The 22,675-nt window shown below is 45.6% G+C and overlaps 1 protein-coding gene across 1 annotated transcript; it reads left to right on the top strand.

The window, feature by feature from the left end:
* The first annotated feature begins 346 nt into the window (after positions 1-346).
* LOC130209051 (insulin-like growth factor-binding protein 5) lies at positions 347-13,391 on the top strand. The gene is made up of 4 exons (XM_056438579.1): positions 347-1,212; positions 8,318-8,532; positions 9,199-9,318; positions 10,252-13,391. Exons 1-4 carry the CDS (start codon positions 879-881, stop codon positions 10,390-10,392), a joined length of 810 nt encoding a protein of 269 aa, XP_056294554.1. The 5' UTR covers positions 347-878; the 3' UTR covers positions 10,393-13,391.
* Positions 13,392-22,675: the final 9,284 nt, after the last annotated feature.

Below are 22,675 nucleotides of genomic sequence, written 5' to 3'. Positions count from 1 at the left end.
TAAAAAATTGCAAGAAAAATATAAGATTTTTCTTCTTCTATTTTGTATATGTAGTATATATATACATACATATAAATATATATATATCATCTCCCTGTGCTGAGATGTCTGGATGAGGCTCTCTGCTGTTGCCTCCTTGCACCCCTTCAGGGTGAAAGAGCGATCCTCCTCCTCTTCCTCCTCCTCCTCCTGCTGTTGCTGCTCAAGGAGATTCAAGAAGAAGAAGAAGAAAAAAAGAAGAGAAGAAAAAAAAGAAGTTTGGCCGCCTGCCAAGCCGTGGAACAAGTGCGCCTCCCTTCCCGCTGTTAAGCGTATTCATAGTTAGGGGTTTGGACTCGGGCTCGGCTGTTTTTAAAAAGGCTCGGCAGCGCTCCGGTGGATCAGTCTGCGCACGAGAACTTCTGCTGGAGAAAAGTACAGAAACCGGGAAACGGGAGAGGAGATAGAGAGAGAGACAGAGAGAGAGAAGAGAAGAAGACGAAGAAGAAGAAGTTTGAGATTTTTGCGCAAATAATTTTGCTTTTTGCTCTTGCAGAGGACAACATCTCTGAAAGAGAAAGAGGATAGAAACAACAACACAAGATATTTTTAATTTTATTTTTTCCTGTGCATTTCGTTTAAACTCTTTATTTTCATTTTGTTTTTGTTTTCCTTGCAGCAGGGTGCACGCGGCGCCGCGTCCATGCCTGTGCGTGTTTTCCACAGATAGCAACACTCTCTGGATAAAGACTCTTGGCTTTAGCTTTAAAAAAAAAAAAAATCGGATTATCAGACTGAGGCATTGTGCTCATTAGTCCAGTCTCCGCGTGTTTCCCCCCTCCCCCTCCTCCTCCTCGCATTCGAGGTTTTTATGCTCATACCTGAAGAGAACACCGACAATGTTTCTGAGCGCCTGCCTCCTGCTCACGTTTCTCTTGGGGCTGACCGGCTGCTGGGGCTCGTACGTGCCGTGCGAGCCCTGTGACCAGAAGGCGCTGTCCATGTGCCCCCCGGTGCCGGTCGGCTGCCAGCTGGTCAAGGAGCCCGGCTGCGGCTGCTGCCTCACGTGCGCCCTGTCCGAGGGGCAGGCGTGCGGCGTTTACACCGGGACGTGCACCCAGGGACTCCGGTGCCTGCCGCGGAGCGGCGAGGAGAAGCCGCTGCACGCGCTGCTCCACGGCAGGGGCGCGTGCACCAACGAGAAAGGATACAAGCCGGCCCGCCGGCCCATAGGTAAGACGCGCACCGGCTCGAATGCATTGCCTGGAGGGTGTGTGTGTGTGTGTGTGTGTTCGGAAAGCGTCGTCCAGGCTGGGGACAGCGGTGTTCCATCATATAGTGTCCCCCGGGAGAGGATCCACTGCGTGCGGCTGTAGCGGGACATCAATAAAAAAACACCTTCGAGAATCTCGTTGTTTTTTTTAGATTACATTATTCACATCATATATATGTATATATATATTATTTTTCTGTTGCCACATCCAGGTGGTGCCTATTTCTCCCCAGGTGTGTGTGTGTGGGGGGGGGGGGGGGGGGGGGCACCGTTGTAGAACAGGAGCGCTTGTTTGACAGATGGTTTGAGGTGCCGTCTGATTATCTTGGAGGGGCTTAAATGCTCCACCTCTCCGCGTGCCTTGAATGTACCTTCGGCCGCGCGCAGTGCTCCCGCGTGGATAAAGGGGCTGTGTAGCCGCACAGTGGCCGGAGTCTTGGCACAAGGTGGGCCGTGCGCGCGCGCAGTGCGCAGGTTGTTATCTGTCTTTATTTAAGCCTCCGCGGCGGAGGTGACGTGTTGGCTGTCAAACTAAAGACCACTTCAGTTTTATCATAGTTCCTTTTTAAAATATTTTTTTTACGGTTGCGCGAATTATTCAACGCATTCTTTCCTCTCCAGAGGTCTCACGAGAAAAAGAAAAGTGGAAAAACGAGTGGAAAAAAACTTTTATGAAAAAGGGGGTTTGTGCACGACTCGCCTCCAGTGTTGCCAGGTCCGCGGTACTTTTGAAGTGTTGCCGCGGGTTGAATTTTTTGTCCGCTGGTTCGGGTAGACCTATTTTGCATGCAAATTACATGAATATCTTTAAATAAAAAGCCATATTTTAAATGAAATAATTTATTGATACCCAAATCCTACCGTAAACTTCTTTTAATGCTGGCATACTAAACATTTGGTGTTACTTTGTAGATATTACAATACATTTGGCAATGATAGCAATGCTGTTGGACTTTAAAAGCAGTGTATATGGTTTGGCACGGGCATATTTTGAGTTCTGATATTGGGCTGGTTTTTGGGCTGGTTTTGACTGGCCATTGGGCTGGTTTTGTCACACAGACCTGGCAACCCTGGTCGCCGCCCTTTGATGTCCACCGCTGCAACAAGTGTCTCGCGCATTGCGCGTTTTTTGCCCGTGGTGTTTTTCCGCCTTTTTTATAAATGACGGAGCCGCGCGCGCGACGCAGCCGCTCGTCTGTGGGAATATGAAGCAGACCCCGGGGTGAGCGCGTGTACATGTTGGAGAATTATAAAAATAAGAGGGTTTAGGTCTGCAGGCTAAAGCTAAAGAGTATGCGTACAAAGAGATGCAGCTTGGGGGGGAAGAGATAGAAAGAAGAGGGAGAGAGACAAGAGAAGGGGGTGTCTATGGTTTAAGGTTTTCCTCGCTGTAGGGGGGGGGGTCTCAATGGTTTACGGTGTTTCTCTAGGGGGGGGGGGTCTATGGTTTAAGGTGTTCCTCGCTGTAGGGGGGGGTCTCAATGGTTTACGGTGTTTCTCTAGTGGGGGGGGGGGGGGTCCACTGTCACTCAGAGAGTTTCAGCAGCTTGTCAACAACCAGATAAGTAGGTGGTAACCACAAAGGGTTTGGCCCCGCGCCTCCTGCCATAAAGTCGGCTGCCACTGGGACTAATTTTTTTTAGGCCGTTGACAAGAGTCATTAGGCCCGAACACCTCGACGCTTAATGACATCACAGCTCCAGCGTGGTCTGTTCCCCCACAATGCAACAGGGTTGTTTTTTGAGGAACCTCGCATGCTCTGAGGATAACTTTGCTTCTTATTGGGCGGGGCTGCGGGACGGGCGGGCGGGCGCACTTTCCCTTGTGATGGTTGTGAGCGATGACACCCTGGGGCGATTGTGTGTGTGTCTCACTCTTGACACACACACACACACACACCGTTTCTGGCTTCTTTTGTGTGCCCAGAGGTAATCAGAGCATCTTTTCCTGCCTCTGGCACTGCAGCCGCTGCACAGTGATCAGAGAATGCCTCTCTCTCTCTCTCTCTCTCTCTCTCGCCCCCTGCTCTTGAAGGACCTTCTGTCAAACACTCGGTGTGGACCGGGGTACCTCATGGTTTTTCCTGCGGTGCGGAGTTGCAGCTGTCAGTGAGCTCGACCAGCTGAGCGAGCCAAACACTCGGGGAGGAGTAGGAGGACGAGCTCGAGTGTCTGCAGCCTGCTAAATATTGACCGGGGGCAGCCAAACAATGGGAGGGAGGGTGAGAGTAATCTTGGCTATCCTATCCTTGGTCCCCCCCCACCTCCCCCCAAAATTAATTCACGTCTCGATCCCAGGGGTCACACAGGAGGCGGTGTGTGTTTACTCTGACTTTGTTAGCCTCCCCCCCCCTCCCCCGAAAGCTCGCCAACAGATAGCAGAATGCCCCCAACCACCTTCGTCCTTCAAGCTCCTTCAAGGGCCTCGTGTTTTTAAAACGGATTGCTCGATGCCAAGAAACAAAAGATGATTATGGAGTGGTTCCAAATCCAAAATACTCACACCCACACACACACATGTATATAAATACGATGCCCGCGTATTAGCATAGCAACAGGAAACCCGGTGCCTTCGCTGTACGACTTGTAATACTTAGCATTCGTGTGGCGTTCCGGCACTTTCGTCGGTAGTCTGGGATTTTATTTGTATTTTTTGCCCGTCGTTCCGGAATTTACGATCACGATCGAGTCGTAGCGGAAAACGCAGACTTCCGACGCCTCGCGGTCCCCCCCCACCGGAAAAAAGACACCTCGTGGCGTAGAAATCGCCGCGTACAGAACCACTCAGTCGTCAGGTATTTATGTTTTTCGCTTTTTTTTTTACGGAACTTTTCAACTTTTAGAACGGCCATCTGCTTTTTTTCTCCCCCCCACAGCTGGTTACCGGCTCGTAGAGCCACAGGAATCAAAGCGCCGGTTCTCTCCCGGCGTATATACACTGATGCGAACCAGCGACCAGTGGGGTGGGGGGGGCGTCAGCCCGTGGACGCTAGCGTGCTCGTGCAGACATGCCGCGGCGGATATAGCCCCCCGGGGTCACGTGTGGGCCGCAGCTGCCCCAAAGCTTCGTGACACGGAAAGCAAAGGACAGACCGGACGAGGCTCTCTGATCCGTCTCACCTTGAGCCTCCGAGGCGATGCGCGGCGACGGCTTAGCACGCCGCGACCGATCCCGACGGAGGACGAAAGAAGTGAAACTGTAAAACTCTCCAGCGGTGCTCGTGCAGCGCTTTGGTCGGCGACACCGACAGCCGGCCGGCGGCAACAGCCGGGAAAGAAATGAGTGTTTTGAGTCTTTACTACGCTGGAAAGCCGTGATCTCACACGGTTACACGCTCGAGGAAAAAAGGAACGGGAATTGGCCTTCTGGGTTTTCTTCAGGATTTTGGGAAACAATGGAGGCTCCGGGGGGGGGGGCGGGACTTCCAGTTTCTTGGGAACGCGAGGCAACAAAGCGAAAGCTTTTTGGTTTCGTGCTTTGTGGGGAAGCTCATCTTTGGGACACGCACACAACAACAACAAAATGTGCTTGGGATAAAAGTGGCAGTGCATCCAATCCTGCACACGGCTGGGGAGTTCAAACACCTGGCAATTGTCTTGCAATGATGGCGACCCCCCCCCCCCCCCCAAATAAAAGAGTTTGCGCCTGTCCACACAGCTCGTCGAAAAGAAGCCCCCCCTCCCCCACCTCAACCTCCCCCTTCCTCTCGTGGGTCCTGCTTCTGTGATTCATAATTCCCTTTCGAATTGTCCTCGCCTCTATATTTATATTCAGACCGGGGGTCATTCAGAAAAGCAGGAAACTTTTTGATTGCCGTGAACATATTGTGCGTGCACACGGCAGCGTGGGAAGAGCGGCTTCCTGTTGGGCTTTTTGTTTACGGGCCCCGGCTGTTCTTATCTTATCCCCATAACAGCGTTTCACCACGGTCATGCTCACTATAAATAAATATATATTTATTGATCTGCACTTATCAGAGTTTTATGACCCATAATTCCCTTTCTGGCCACATGAGCTCTGGTGAGTGCACGCCTCCTCCCGCTCGGCTCAATAGACTGCAAGGTCATCGGGCCGTGGCCTTCAAATATTAAGTAGTCTGCGGCCTGAGGATGGTTTACTAACGCTATACAGGCTCATTTCTCCCCACATTATCTTGTCGTCCCCCCCGTTGGGATCAGACAGCGGTTCTATTCACGACACTTAAACATCTCGTAAAGACGTCATTTCAGATGCGCCGAGATGCACCGAACCCAAAAGCGGGACATTTTACGGCTATCTAAATGGTGTTAATATCGTCTGAAAGATTCCGGGGTGGGGGGGGGGGGGGGGGAAGCTTATCTTTCATTCTTGGACCCGGTTGCCTCGCAAGAAATGTTGGATATTCATGAAGCATAATTGTGTGCAGATGTTAATTTTTTAAACGGAAAAGTATCAGTTGCACCTCCTTTGGCAACTCCGCTGCTCTCGCCCTCATGAAATCTTAAATGAGAGAGAGAGAGAGAGAGGCTCAGCTGAATGGAAGAGCTGCACATGACTCGGTTCACTTGGCTCCGGCCCAGCGTCTTGGCCGAGTTTCAGGAGTTAAACATCGACCCGTAAGCCTCCTTTACAGGCCGGGTATCCTGAGCATGGGAAGAAAAAGACTTGGGTTCTTGTGGCTGCCTCCGAAGAGAACCCTCTCCAGAACCGATGCAGCACACCTCTCCAGAACCGATGCGTTCGCTCCGTTCTAGTCGATGTTGTGAGGAAGGAAAAAAGAAGTCGAGAAGACGCCGTCGCCTTCACAATATCGATGACATTTGCAGTTTGAAGAGAGACGGTTCAGAGTTACCGACATGAATATAATCGATGGTCCTCTCACATGAATCAAGGATGCACAGAAATAAAAAAACACAGCCCACATTTTCTTGCCAAATATGTGGCATTTCAATTAAGCACCCTGAGAAGATGACCAGGGCAGGAAATGGGCGTACATCAGAATGCCGGTTTGACGTATTTATTAATAGCGAGTGTAATAGCCTCGTCGTCTTGAGCGGGGGATGGGGACGTATCTAAAAACGCCAAAAAAACCGAGGCCTTGCCAAGTCATGAGTTTGCGAGATTAATTTCAAAGAGGAACAGCAGAAGCCAAAAGACCCTGATTCTGGTAACCCCCCCCCCCCCCCCCTCCGAGCCTATTCTCTCTCGTATACAAGTAGGGAAGTTGATTTGTCTCCCGGCGGCAGCAGTTGGCCCGGCAACCCGCGGCCAACATTCCTCTCTGGTTCAGCGCTCCCGGCCCCCGCGCGCCACGGCGGGTTTCCTCGTCGGATAAATATAACCAGGGTCATCCACTGGCACCGTCTCGTCAGGCCAGTCCCCACAATAACTCTGTACTTATGGGACAGCTCAGCCAAATGTGGGTGAGGTGAGGGGGGAAGGGGGAGCTCAGGGCTTCTTTCTGTGCCCTCAAAGAACCTCTGGCTTGGGGGTCCAGGCTTAAGAGGCTGAGCCCCAAACATAGGAGAGGAGGGAGGGGCGGGGGGGTGGGTCTTCTAGGTTAAGGATAAAGGACCTCAACCTGTGAACATCCTATCAAGAGTCTACAGTGCACCCCCTCTCCCCCCACACACCCACCCCCTGAAGCCAAAATGACATCTAAGCGAGCAACCCAATTTCCTCAGGCTGACATTTTGAATCCGTTTAACGGAGGTGCGTCGCTGTACAGTTACGAGGCCTCGGCGCCCCCTCGGGGGAAGTTTAGCGGTCCAGCTAACGCACTAGCAAAAAAACGGTCCTGGCACTGCGTAGACGGCCGTGCGGTATTCGCGATACTGTATCTACAGTCTGTCTGACCTCGGCTAGCTTTGAGATCAACGCGGATGTGATGCATCAGAGACGTTACAAATACATCTCTTGTTCTTATGGACGCAGATTAGAAGGAACTGGCCTCGCACGACGGGACGTTGTCGGATTACTTTTCTATACTTGTGTTTAACGAGGTTGGACGTCGGGGTTGGAGGGAGCTTACGCTTCATTGGCTGTTGATCGGAGGTCCAGCCCCTCCCTCCCCCCCCCCCTATAAACACACAGTTCGGGGCGCAAATCTGGTGTTGTATTCACTTGGGACGGACTGGCAAGCTTAAAAAAATGCTGCAATATGCAGATAGCGAATGATTTACGTATTATTCATTTATTTCAGTGACTGTAAAATGTTGCAATCGTGTATCTACAATCTAACGGTTCCTTGTAAATACTTAATTATACGGTTACGATGACATCACTCGGTACGGAGACATTTGACATTCCTGAATTTTTTTAATGTTCATTTTTAATGCTCGTTTTAAGACGAGTTTCATCACGCAATGATTCCAGAGATTAAATAAACAAACTGGGGGGGGGGGGGGTAGCGCAATACTGATTTGTTTAACTGTATCCCCACGGGGGGTCTTTTTAAATATCACTTGACCAACAATGGATCCACACATCAGACACAGATGTCTCACTGTCTTCTATCTTGCAGTCATCTCAATCTGTCTGATGAAGGATAAGCCTCAGTGTGTGTGTGGGGTGGGGGGGGGGGGGCAATACCAGGGCCAAGACTTCATTTTTTGTGCAGCACTTGTACGATCCACTTAGCAACTTTAGAGATGAGTTGGAGTTGAGAGACGAATATTCACACAAACATTGCTTGGTTAGTGACGAGCTGCTAGAAATAGAGGATTCTGGACTCTACGAAGCCATATATATATTTATATATATATATATATATATATATATATATCCCTCAGGTGGAGGTGGAGACCAAAACAGAGTGAAAGATAAGAGTTATTAGATAGTTTTGTTACATTTGCTGCAATGCTGACGAATGCTGGTTGAATGTGTGAAGACGCCGTAGTTTGCCGACATGTATTTAGAACATCTTCACATCGTGATAATCTGGCCATTCTATCAACTCCGTTTGCACTTCTCTTATCTTCCAGCAGAGGGCAGGCACAACTTGCCAAACATGTTCTCTCACTTTAGGGTTTTATTCCATTGTTTTTAGAAGAGTTGACAATGAATACCGTGTTTCTGTGTTTGCAGAACGCGAGTCTCGAGAGCACGAGGACGCCGCCGCCGCCGACATCAAGGAGGAGATGCAGCAGGCCAAAGTGCCGCTGCTTCCCAAAGACATTGTGAACAGTAAAAAAGTCCACGCGCTGCGCAAGGAGCAGAAGAGGAAGCTCGGCAAACAGCGCTCCATGGGCTCCCCCATGGACTACTCCCCTCTGCCCATCGACAAGCACGAGCCCGAATTTGTAAGTTTGATTCTGTCTGATCTTTAACGCTACCGCGTGGAGAATGTGCACGTTTCAGGGGTCGTATCCAAACCTTCATCGTTATAGACACTACCATTCAAAAGTTTGGGGTCACACAAACTATTTCTTGTTTCCATGAATACTCACACTTTTATTCATCAAATTAATTGCAAAATGAATAGAACATATAGTCAAGACATTAACAAGGTTAGAAATAATGATTTTTATTGTAAATATTAATGTTGTTCTTCCAGCTTGTGGCTCAAAGGAAGGCCAGTTTTATAGCTTCTCTCACCAGCATAACTGTTTTCAGCTGCGCTCACATAAAAAGGATTTCCAAGGGTTTTCTACCCCTCCGTTAGTCTTCTAAGGCGATAACACAATGTACCATTAGAACACTGGAGATGGGCCTCTACACACCTCTGTAGAGACTTCATTAAACACCAGAGAATAGTCATTTACACATTAACTATGTAGAGAGTGTGTTTATGATTAATTTAATGTTATCTTCACTGAATAAAACAGTGCTTTTCTTTGAAAAATAAGGACATTTCTAAGTGACCCCAAACTATTGAACGGTAGTGTATATATCTTGATGCACTTTTAATTTGAGTTTGAAAACCGAGCAACCTTTGTGACCCCCGCGCTGCTGTCTCACCGCTAAAGGGTCCATGCAGGAGGAAACTGGACGGCATCATTCAGGGGATGAAGGACACTTCTCGTGTGATGGCTCTGTCTCTCTATCTCCCAAACTGTGACAGAAAAGGATTCTTCAAGCGCAAGCAGGTGGGTTTTGCTGAAAAAGTATCAAGGATATCTTGCAAATTATACTCACGATCATTCCAAGTAGGGTACTGAACCTTTTTAAGGTCACTCCAGTGGATTCGCTAAAAAAAACAGCAACAGTCATTTATTTCAAGAAACTTTCAATAAACCATGCCTAACGTGTCACTGAACTGTCAGCATGAAAGTTGTCCAGACACCAATATGGGGATTGGAAATGCTTCCAATATGGCCGCTGGGTCAGGTGTTGGCGAGTACACAAGTCTAAGCACCGAGCCGATATCACGTTATCGTATAATTTAGCATCTAATTTTTTACGCTGCACAGGAAACACGCATGCTAGCTGCATTGCCGTCAAAAACTATTGATCTTTCCGACTTTTCTAGCACGATTTAAGCAATTTGGCAATATTTTGCGCCAATAAACTGTCATGATCCGAAGTTTTTGTGTCTTATTTTGAAGTCCCCGTCTCGTGTCCTCTGTTTCCCTGCACTTCCTGTCCCTGTGATTGCTAGCCCCGCCTCATTGTGTCCACCTGTGTCTCGTTCCCCTGTGTCCAATCACCTGCACCTTCCCTATTTAAACCCTTTGTGTCTCATTCCCGTGTTGGTTCGTACCGTTTAGTTTGTGTCTTTGTTAATGTTTAGTTTGTGTTGGTTCTTGACCTGTTTTGAGTGAAGGATTAAATGTTCTGTGCAAATGTTTTTGGCATTTGGGTCCAATCTGTCGCTGGCTACGAAAACCTGACATAATCTACTTATATAAAAGTTCAAGAATTGGCAATGCTGCAACCGTTCCCCGACTGAGTCATTTTTTGTTTTCTTAAGACGTGCAAATGAAATATTCTGTGCCACTTTCTGGCGTTGGGTACACCTTTTCCAACTACCACGTCTCGCTTCCACCAAAACCATAACCCTTGTTTTCTTGCCCCCGCAGTGCAAGCCGTCTCGCGGCCGCAAGCGAGGCATCTGCTGGTGCGTGGACAAGTACGGCGTCCAGCTCCCCGGGACAGACTACAGTGGCGGGGACATTCAGTGTAAAGACCTGGAGAACAGCAACAGCAACAACAACGAGTGAAAAGACCCCCAAGCCCACTCCCCACTCCCCCCCCCCCCCACCACCACCCATTTAACCGCCCCGTTACCCGGGGCCCATGTCTCCTCTCTGAATCACACCCGTGTGCTCCACCCTCTCCATTGGCTTCGAGATTTCTGAACATTTCTGGGGGGGGAAAGGACAAAAAAATCAACAAAAACAAAAATGAAAGGCCAGGCTGAAAAAAAGACACCTGACTATTGCTCGTGTGAGGCGGACCCCTCTGGCTTTTGCAAATCCATGAAAAAATATATACGCACACGATGGATATAATTTTGTATTGACACTCGTACGACGTAAAAAACGACACAAAATCAAGTGTGAAGAAAATCCCAAAAAATTATCAGGCACATCGATTTGAAAACAGAGACGTGTTTCTTAGGCCGTGGAACACGGCGCCACTGTGGAACTGTTGATTGGCAAAAAAAAAAAAAAAATTTGTTTTTGTTGTTGTCGTCCGTTTTCCAAAAAAAAACAATAGATAGGGATATGCTGTAACAGTTGACTCTATCTGGATACGTGGTTTCTGTCAGAGCACTTAATGAAGAGGAGGAACCTGCTTAGATATATGTGTAAAATGATGCATGCATGAATGTGTGTGTGTACAGTGTGTGTGGTATGTGATGGAGCCTATTCCAAAAAAAGAATGGCCTTTTTTTCCCCCTTCTCTTGTTGGATTTTTGTCACGAGTAACGCTGGCGCTTGACGTGGTCTTCGGGCTGGCCTTCTCTGTAACCGATGTAAAGACGCGCCTCGGGACTCGGGAGCGTTTATTAAAAAAATAAAAATAAAAAGGTGGTCCCGGATGAACCCATCTGCGTAAACTCTTCGATAATGTAGCTAGCCTGATATGCCAACTGTGCCTATTTTAAACGGACACTGCCATGAGGGGCGGCAGAGAGCTCCGAGCCTTGGGACTCAAGTTCCGAGTCCCGTCTTTTTTCGAGTCGAGCGCGTAATCAAAACTCAGCCAGTCGGCCCCCCCGTCGCCTCTCGGATTCTTGTCGTGTGAAGTGTAGTTTTTGTACGTTTTTCTTTTGTTTTTTTTCCGTTTGCGCCGTTTACTTTGCCTTCAGTAAAGTAAAGACTGCCCGACTTTTTTGAGCCATGTTCCTTTTTATCGAGTGGTTTCTCCCCTCAGTACCTGCTACTACAGTGTAACCACCTGTGTATTACATTACTTTTTTTTAAAAATAGTTATTGAATGTTTGTTTTTTTGCCTGTAGAAAACATAGTATGACAACAATGTAATTGTGCTTGGAAAAAAAGAAGAAAAAAACACGATTTATTAGCCCGTAAAGTTCCTCGTAGCCCCCATCAGAATGACCATGAGGGTCATTGGGGCTACCGGGCCAGTCAAAAGAAGCTAACCCTCTGGAAGCCTTCCGCTCACATGCCTCCTCCAGGTGGTACATCTAAAGGTGGAGCATGATCACAACTACAACAAGGTTACAGGTTATACAACAGGGTCATTTTAAAGTTGAGTTTCTTCTCTCTGTGTGCAAGTCACAGTGCCTTCCTACATGCAATTACATTTAAACAGTGACGTGAAAGTGAACTGGGCAATTTTTTGATTTTTCAGACAACCCCCCCCCCCCTCCCAACCAAAAATAGAAAATAATCAGGAGTTCAACGATCATACATTTTAAGCTATGATTCATGCTAATGCATATTGCCAGAGAGGGGAAGCCAGAGGATGTTTTTGTAGGTAAATCAAACCACGTCCTCCCAAAAGAGAAATGCATCCTTAAAGGCTTCCGGGTTGTGAGTATATATATATACGGATATATATATATATCCGTATATATACATGTATTACCGAGAATCCTCGCCCCACTTCCAAACACGAAAAATCCCCACTACCACTTTCGAAGAAAAAAAATAAAGCAGCTTGCACTTATTTCAGTTACTCACTATTGATATTGACACACAACGGCATCCTAAGATGTGGTTTCACGAAGTTTGTGGAACGAGAAAAAAATATATATATGAAAAAAAAGAACAAGAAAAAAAAAAAAAAACTGCCACAAAAGCTAAACGTTGCGTTATCTTTTGCGCTCGCTTTTTAAAGGTGGAGCTTCGAGGTAATATTGTTTGTCGACAGGGGCTGTGCAGCCCATGCCCCGGGACCTCCGATAACGACGAAACATCCTTTAGGGAGGAATAGAATTTAAAAAAAAAAGTAACACAGCAGCTAGAGATGTTCTCGTGGCCAATTGCACAGAGATGAGAGTCGAGAAGGAGATAAAGGAGAGAGAGAGAGAGAGGACGAGGGAGCCGCGCCATGGGCAGTGGTCATAATCAGGGCCTAGCCACTCCCCCCCCCCCGGATATGGGGGGTCACCAATTGCATGACATTAGATTACAGTTAGAGAGACAGTCACCGGGAGTCACGGATATCTGGGGAATGCAATACGGGAACGAGGAATTGAGTATCACTTTTTAATTTGGTACTATATACTATATATCTGACATTTGGGAATGTTCACTGTCTGGGTGAATACTTCAATGTTCCAGGTATTTCTCTACTTCCTGTTTTTGCGAGTACCCACTTCCTCAGGTTTCACGTCTCCTACTTGGTTTAAAAAAAAATCATATTCACTTTTCATAATTCAGTAGCGCAGTAACGACAGTACAGCATTTTTTTTTTTCCTGAGTACATAACACTTTTTCCAGATGTGACGAGTCGACACAATTGGGTTTTCCATAATTCTGGTGTGTTCACTGGCTTGTGAAATGGACCCATCGGTGGCAAGGAGGACAGTGGGAAATAAAAAAATGATCAGTATTTGGAACTACATGAAAAAAAAACAGATGAGAGAAAAAAACAAAAAAAATCTCAAATTATTAAAAGTGAATATCACTGTGTAATATTTATTCAACTTGTAATTTATGTACTCTTTTTAACCTTTGTCTTTTTGTTTCTTTTTTGTTATGACAAAGCATTTATTTAAATAAAGTTATGTATTCATTTAAACACTCTTGGTGAGGCTTTCTTTTTCATTTCTATTCTACATTTTCCAATTTGCCAAAATGGCCGCTTTGACACTTCTCCTTCACTTTTTTCCCAAACTTTTCAGAGAGAATGTTATCATATTTTTAAATGATTTGTGAGAGTTTTAAACCTTTCAACTGCCTCATTCCAAACATATAACCATCCTGGACGTGCTTTTTTTTCAATTCGGACCTGACATTTTCATATTTTTTCTGTGTGCCATCTTCATTTACTCTTACCCAGTAACATATAGACTGATATGTACACATCTGAAGAGAAAAAATGTTTATAAAGAAAAAAATGTAAAAATTATTAAAGTAGCCCTAATGGTTGCAGAGATACAGCCTTTTTAGTTTGGGTGTGCAATTTTCAGAGCAGAAGCCTAAAAAAAGCTTGGTGCTGAAAAGTTTAAGAGGAGCGAGGAGACACGAAAAAAATGGCTTTTGGAAAAGTTTGGAGTCACGTAAAGCGCCGACTCATCTCACGAGGCACGAGCTGATAAACCTCTTAGGCCACATTTACACATAGCCGGGTATTTACAGAAACGAAGATTTCTGCCCCTCCGTTTTCGAAAATAACGTCGTACACACAAGGTCGTTTTCAAAAAAGTTTCTGTTTATATGAACCCGCATAAATACGCCCCCGGGCGCCGTCATAACTATGCCAAACCTGTAGTCGGCAGTGTAACGAGAAGGATAAAGACATGCAAACCAATCAGAATTCTCAAGACTCGAGACATCCGAGGAGTATCCTCATGTCAAAGAGGAAATAACTCGGGCGCACCTGACAACGAAAATGAAGGCAGTCGACACTGGACGTAGGAGCCAGTGTTGCCAGGTCCGCGGTTTCCGCGGAATTGGGCTACTTTTAAAGTGTTGCCGCGGGTTGAATTTGTTGTCCGCTGGTTCGGGTAGACCTATTTTGCATGCAAATTACATGAATATCTTTAAATAAAAATCCATATTTTAAATGAAATAATTTATTTATACACAAATCCTACCAAACTGACTCCAGATCAGCACGTACACATGGATATTGGACACGTCCACATACACACACTTTAAAAGCAGTGTATATGGTTTGGCACGGGCATATTTTGAGTTCTGATATTGGGCTGGTACACACAGACCTGGCAACCCTGGTAGGAGCGGCCAAACTAACTGTAAACATAGGTCGCTCACATGACGTGAAGTATTTTTAGTCGCATACTGTGACGTTTGACAACCTAAAACTCCGTTTGACTTAGTTCACACGCAAACACAAAAACGGAGTTTTCAGAAATCTCCACTTTGGCCGGAGTTTTTAGAAATGATCGTTTTCCGTGATAAAACCTCCGTTTTTGTGTAAATGAAAGGCCAAAACGCATGAAAATATATGCGTTTTCCCATCGTGTAAACGGGGCCTGAGACGTACGTCTGGCCGTACCAGGATCTCATGCAGCAGGATGTGACTTTAACCCCCCACCCCCTCCCTGAGGGGCAAAATCACCTGGTTTTCAACAACACCGTCAAAAGGTTGCACAGGAACAAGGAAGTCATTTTTATCATGAGTTTGAACTTCAACGGTGGTGAAGAAGGGATTCATAGCCCCGCGGGAGGGGGAATAAAACTACTACTTTTATCACCACTTAAAAGCTGAATGAACTCCTTGTGAGTAAATGTCCATTCATTAAGACACACACACACACACACACAGTGGAACGTAAGTCTGTGGACGTCTGGCCATCTTTATTCCCTCACGGATTCCAGGAATTGACGGAATGGGACTTTTTTTTCTTCTTTTTTTGGAGGGTTGGTGGGGCCACCAAAGTGTTTCCCTCTGAGGAACTCGGGGGGGCCTTTGAGACCAGAAACAGATGTCGGGCGACTGACGCAGGCCGTGAGAGGGCGGAGGAGGGCACGATCGGATCAAGGCCGCCGTAAAGGTTGCCACGGCGCATGCTTTGACTTCGGGGTGGGGGGGGGAACGTGCGGGAGATTTGATTTGTGAGGTCATGAACATGACAATTACTATTGGCCTTCAAAGTAACTGACAACTGCACTTAGCGCTTCAAAGCATTTATTCCCCCTTGTATTACATGATTAGGGAACGACGTTGGACGCTACATCTGACATCGACTTGCACAAAGAAGGGTTGCCGATCTCCCTCTTTGCATGTTCTTCTGGATAAACAAATTTATCACGTGCAATAGCTTTGGAGAGAATGTCACTTTGCCGGTGGCTCGTATCGTTAACTGTGACTTACAGGAACAATGCATTTAAAGACATAAAGCGGTACAAATGGCTTGCAGATGTTTACGCTGCATAATTCGGGTAAATTTGCCCTTGCGTGAGACTATCTCTTAAAGAGGTAACGGTGGCTCTTTTTCATCCGCCGGGATGCAGATGAAAAGGAGATTTTGAAAAGAACGTACAGAGTAAATCTCGTGATTTAGCGACGCCGGTTGGCGGTATAAACGGCAGACAAGCTTCTGCTCGTTTTTTCTTCATCCGAGCCCTTTCATCAAACGTGGACTTAGACCCCCGGGAATCCCTAATGGTGGGTTCTTCAACGTGGATCGGATGTGACTGTGAGAAACTCGACTGCGCGTTAAGTAAAACGACATTGAGGCATAACAGGCATTAAGTCACGGATGTAATGCTCCCGTTCGGGCTGCCATGCATTGCAGTATCTCTCAGCCAAGGGGCGGGCGGTAGTCCTGTATTTTCATCCCAAAATACATCCTGATGGAAGAAGAGCTAATTTAAAAACAAAATAATCTGACAGTTGTTCTGGCCATCGGTTGAGCTTCTCAAAGGAATTGCTGATATCTCAGAATTCAAATACCTCGCTAAAAATAGGTTTGACTGGGTTTGACTATGTAGACAGACCCCAGCCCGTAAGACCGATGATTTAACAGTGAAATTATAAATTATTATAACAATCGTCCGTCAAACACTATTCTTGGTTTACTTTAGTCGTACGCCCTTCGTGATTCTTGCTCTATCCAATTATTATTTTTAGCAATGTCGATGTGCACCGAGAACTCGGCAATCCATTTAGTTCGTAGAATCTGAGAGAAGAACGCATCGGAACTGACCCACATTTTCCTTTGAGATTGAGGTTGTTGTTTTTTTGCTTCCGGTCTCCGTCACTTCCTTACACATTAAAAATAGGTCCCGCTTCCAGCTATATCTCGATGTATAAATCAACCCGATCGCATATGCCTAGTATTGATATAAAGAGAGTAAGAGAAGATGGAAGGCAATGACTCTGTAAGTTAGTGGCTTTGCCACAATCGACCCGCCCCAAACAATGTTCATTAAGCTCGTCCCACCGACGTAGTTCTGTGGATGGAAAACGTTCTCAATTGAACTCGGGGGTCATTGTGGTCACGACTAGATGCGGCTCATCGGATCCGTCACCGATGCAGTTTTTGGGTGCATTGACACCGTCGACCCTCATGTGGTCGAGCACCGTCGTCGGATTGCAATCCGATCACCCAAGACACACGATGTAAGGACACATATTAGCTTTAAGATGATAACTTGTTCCTCTGTTCTCGCCCCTTTTACACAAGTGCATTATAACCTTTGTATATATTCTGAACAAGGCACTGAGCAAACGTCTCCACACACCATCTGGGTTCCACCAGCCTCAACGCCGCACATTTTTTCTTTTTTCTATAAGTCTTTTTCCACGAGCCTGAAACAACAACACTCGGCTCCTTTGTCCGTATTCACGGAGGAATGTCTCCGCCGTTGCACTTCCTGCCTACGTTGGAAGCGCCGTGTCATTTGAACAAAAGATAAAAACAACAATTATTTTGTGTTAACGTTCAACAAGAGCAGCTTCCTGCGAAGTCTCCCGCCGTCGACCCCGCCGTCGGCATATCGAGGGGGAAGTTGTCGAACGCTAACAAAGGAAATACTCGCCTGAAAGTAGGCCAGATCTTCGGCTCTCCAGGCCAAAATACACGCGCACATGTGCTTTTTGCACACACACAAACACACACTCACCCCCACTAGTATTCCCACTGCTAAACTACCCTCCTCAGCTCATTGTGCCGGATGTATCAAACCCCAAAACAAAAGACGCTTGTTTTGATTTGTTTTCAGAAAAGGCCGAGCTCCAAGCTACAATTAAATGTGAGGAACAACCGAAGGAAACACCGAGGTCCAACGCGCGACACCGGGCCAAGCTGTCAACATTTTGTTTTTTCTAAAGCTATAAGTGACTGCCAAAAAAAACCCAGCATTAATAAGACAACATAAAAGGAAATTAGACAAACGGTGTGTCACAAAAAGTGAACAGCGCTGTAAAGCTGTTGCGAAAGAGCGTTTCTGTGACTTGCGTTGAGCTAACGGGCAAATATATATATACGGCTACACAGGCTCATATGATGCACTTTCTTGGCCAGAACTTCAAAGAAGGCTTTCTTTACACCCCCGAGTCCGGAAACATTTGATTGCGAATCAATGGCGACTTTTGTTTGGGGAGCTTTTCAAAAGCCTCGGTTTGAATGTACAGTACGTCATGTAAACTCTTCACGTACGTCGGAACAATCGCACGTTGCATTGCTGTTGAGTTTTTCAAATACATACACGGTTCGTACGGTCATAGAAAACTTGAAAAAGTCATGGAATTTTATAATGGTTACTTCCAGGCCTGGAGAAGTCCTTGAAAAATAAAAAATCCCAAAAGTTTTGGAAAAGTCATGGAAATTTGTAATATTCATATGTTAATGTGCGCGGTGTATATACTGTGTGCGTTGGAATTCTCATTGTTAGTTTAAATAGGACATTTTCTCACTTTTCCATGTATACATGTAGTTTATTTGAGGAGTTTCAGTCAGGATTTAGAAAACACCACAGCACCGAGACAGCACTGTTGAAAATTACAAATGACCTCTTAATGGCAGCAGATATAGGACTCATCTCTGTAGGCTACTGGTCTTGTTAGACCTTAGTGCTGCATTCAACACCATTGACCATGACATCCTATTACAGAGACTGGAGCAGTCGATTGGCATTTCAGGCACCGCACTAAGTTGGTTTAAATCCTATTTATCAGATCGATCTCAGTTTGTATTTGTAAACGATGAAGCCTCGATAACCACCAACGTTAGTCACAAGCATACCTGCAAACTTGTCACCTTTCGGTGAAATTCACCGTTTTGAACTCAAAATAGGTCATCCACGTGAATCGTGGAGATCCGAAGAGTTTTTGTTTTTGGGGGGGGGGGGGGGGGGGGTCACCTGGCCCGCTGCCGTTGAGATTACAGTGAGACGCGGAGAAAAGTGTGAAATGGTGCTCTTCTTCGCAATGAAACATCTTTGATGGGACGTGTCTCGGCCAATCAGCGTTCAGTTGTCGACATCGTTTGGGGGTTCAGGTTAGCTTGAATGTTAGCCCGCTACATCTGCTGCTGTCACGCTGCACGGTGTAGTGATGCTAACAAAGTACCCGTACGTTAAACACGATGTGATTTAGCATAGTTTTAGTATCGATACTTCATTAAGAGAGCGATCAGAGAGCACGCGCTGCTCCGTGTCGAGCTGTCTGCGCACACTGCGCTGCGCAGCTCACAGAGAGAAGTGGCGCAGCTTTAGAGACCGACTTTGGCTTAAAAAATAAAAAGATGCCAGAAGTGAAATGTTTCAGTCTGTAAAGTTGTGTAACTCTCCAGCTGCTCATCCTGATGAACTGTGTATCATCTGGTCAGAGACTAATGGCCTCATAGTGTATAATCAATGCTATGATGGAACCATGTAGTTTCATTCATATCTGGCTGTATTAAGACTAATATTACTGTCATTTGTTAAGTGTTGAAAAAGTTGGTAAAAAGTGAACCATACAGATGTTTTATTTATTACTATTATAGATAAATATACCAGTCTCGTATTTATGGTACCATATTGTTTTTATGGTATTGTATAGAATTCTGGTATCGGGTATCATGATATTTATGGCAGGTATGTAATATGTATAGAAGTTATAATATGAGTATCGTGACAAACAGGTAGAGACAGAACAGATTCAGGGAGAAGTCCATGAGGACTGTTCAGGCAACAAAAAAGGAAGTTGGTTTATTAATGACTTTAACCATATTATATAAAATGACAATGTATATTTGTTATTACTATCATTACAGGGCTGAGTCAGAGCGGAGGACCTTTTGTTCTTAAACTGTTTATTATCATTATTTAGATTTGTGGTCGGAACAATAAAATGACAAGTTGTGGTTCTAAAAGCTTTGAGGCTTCAAACAACGTGGATGTGGTGTGGTGACAACAACAACAAAAAGTCACCTGCACCCCCCCCGTTGTCACCTTTTTCACCCCTCATGAGTTTGCAGGTATGCACAAGGTTCTGTGCTTGGACCAATCTTAGTTACCTTATATATGCTTCCTCTGGGCAATATTATCAGGAAACACTCCATAAACTTTCATTGTTATGCAGATGATACTCAACTATATCTATCGATAAAACCAGAGACCAACCAACTCAGTAAAATTCAAGCATGTCTGAAAGACATAAAAACATGGATGACCTGCAACTTCTTGATGTTAAACTCAGACAAAACCGAAGTAATTTTACTCGGCCCTGAGCACCTCAGAGATCAATTATCTGGTGATGTGGTTTCTGTAGACGGCATTGCCCTGGCATCCAACACCACTGTAAAGAATCTCGGTGTTATCTTTGATCGGGACTTGTCCTTTAACTCCCACGTAAAGCAAATCTCAAGGACTGCATTCTTTCATCTACGTAATATTTCAAAAATCAGGCACATCTTGTCTCAAAAAGATGCAGAAAAATTGGTTCACGCGTTCGTTACTTCGAGACTGGATTACTGCAACTCCTTATTATCAGGCTGCTCTAATAAGTCTCTTAGGTCCCTCCAGTTGATCCAGAATGCTGCAGCTCGTGTTCTCACTAAAACTAAGAAAAGAGATCACATCACTCCTGCACTAGATGCTCTGCACTTGCTCCCCGTAAAATCGAGAATCACTATTAAAATTCTTCTCTTAACGTACAAAGCCTTGATTGGTGATGCACCATCATATCTTAAGGAGCTTGTAGTACCATATTGCCCCACTAGAGAGCTGCGCTCACTAAATGCGGGGCTACTTGTAGTTTCTAGAGTCTTAAAGAGTAGGATGGGAGCCAGAGCCTTTAGTTATCAAGCTCCTCTTTTATGGAACCAGCTTCCAATTTCAGTCCGGGAGGCAGACACAGTCACCTCGTTTAAGAGTAGACTGAAGACTTTCCTCTTTGACAGAGCTTATAGTTAGGGCTGAATCAGGTTTGCCCTGGTCCAGCCCCTTGATATCCTGCTATAGGCTTATAGCTGCCGGGGGACGTTTAGGATGCACTGAGTACCTATCTCCTCTTTTTTCTCTCCTTAAGGATGAATTTTCATCTCTCAATCACACGTTACTAACTGCTTTCTCCCCGGAGTCCTTTTGACTTCACGTCTCATGGGGTCATCGGACCCTATAAGACGACATATCTCCTATCTGCTGATGGATCATCGAGGTCTGGGTCGTGGAATTCCTGCTCCTGACTACGCCACTGTCCTGTTGAGACTCCGCCCACTGTTGAGACTCCGCCCACTCCTCCTCTCTACCTCCATTTGCCTGATGGATCGTGGAGGTCTCCATCGTGGAATATGCCTACTACGAACTATTCATACACTCTGTCATATTCATTGAATGTATTTTAACTCTAAATCTGTCCTTCTGTACACATGACATCTATTGCATCTGTCCATCCTAGGAGAGGGATCCTCCTCTGTTGCTCTCCTGAAGGTTTCTTCCCTTTTTTTCCCCCTGAAGGGTTATTTGGGAGTTTTTCCTGATCCGATGTGAGGTTTTGGGACAGGGATGTCTATGTGTACAGATTGTAAAGCACTCCGAGACAAATTTGTAATTTGTGAAATTGGGCTATACAAATAAACTGAATTGAATTGAATTCACACCAAGATTTCACAAAATGTTTGGTCATGTAAATTTGGTTTAAAGTCCTGGAAATCCACTGGTCAAGATGCGTATGAACCCTGTACAAATATCCGAGTGCCATTTGTGTCCCAACCTATTCAAGACAATATCTCCGATATCTCTAAAAACTAGTAAACTCACACTCAACACAATCCAAATTAGAAAATAGCACTTTTAGGAACCACCCTGGGATTTGGCTCATATTTTTTTTAACGGTGTCATCTTTCTAGGAAGTTCACTCAGGGTACCAATAACTCTTTTAATGCCATACGAGTAATAAACCAGTTTGACCTGGACATGGCATAATCACAAGTTTACTAAAAAACTGTTGTTATGTTGCATTGCAAAAACATCCAGTTTGGTCTGCGGCATTCAGAATCAACAATACCCCCCCCCCCCCCCACACACACACACATCCATTTTGGTGGTTACCCATCTTTAGACCTTGATCAGCAGCCCAAATGTGTGTGCGTGTATTTGCGTACTTGGGGTTGGTTTATTCATAGCCGGCCGCTTAGTATCACATTCGTCAAAGTCAGCCCCTCATCCTAATCCCTCCTCGTGTCAACACTTCACTAGTAACCTCGGCAACACGTAGGTACACACACACACATGCGCGTGTGCAAGCTCATGCACGTGCGTCCGCCGCACGCAGCAATGATAGAAATAGTTAAGCCGCACAACAACTTTCCAGCGTTATTACCGTGAGTGCTTTAAAAAAAAAAGTAAGTTGGAGTTGATGGTGAAAAAAATGCTGACAAACAACAACAACAACTCTGTGCAGCCAACCAAAGTGATGAGTGTGGATTCATGTCTGGTGTCAGATTTTGACATCTTGAGTTGAAATCACAGCTTTTGAAGTAGGAAGCTGTCGCCTCGGGGGGATTTCACAAGATACCGTCAGTGAGGAGTATGACAGCGCTTTTTAATCACCTTCCTAATTAAAGTATTTACTCGTGGAAACACGGTTACACAACCTGTTGGCACATCATTATTTCTGGATCGCGTGTGCCGATCTGTGAAGGATTTCAAGGAGCACCTGTAAGTCCTGTAAGACCGGGCTCAGGTGCACTGAGAGGTCATATCTTTAAAATAGTCGTTCCACGAGCGGAGCATCGAATCTGGCATTAATATCCACCAACAGGTTCAGGTTCTTCTTTGTCAGTAGAAAAAACGATGTCTTTGATTACTATACAGTTATAATATGAAGATAATATCCTTTTTTTAAAGTGTTTTGTTTTTAATGTTTTTATTTATTGGGTTATGTACAAGTGGCAATCTACGTTAGACA

This window comes from Pseudoliparis swirei, chromosome 2, assembly GCF_029220125.1.
Source record: "Pseudoliparis swirei isolate HS2019 ecotype Mariana Trench chromosome 2, NWPU_hadal_v1, whole genome shotgun sequence".
In the NCBI taxonomy this organism is placed as follows: domain Eukaryota; kingdom Metazoa; phylum Chordata; class Actinopteri; order Perciformes; family Liparidae; genus Pseudoliparis; species Pseudoliparis swirei.
This window is presented reverse-complemented; position numbering and strand designations above follow the sequence as displayed.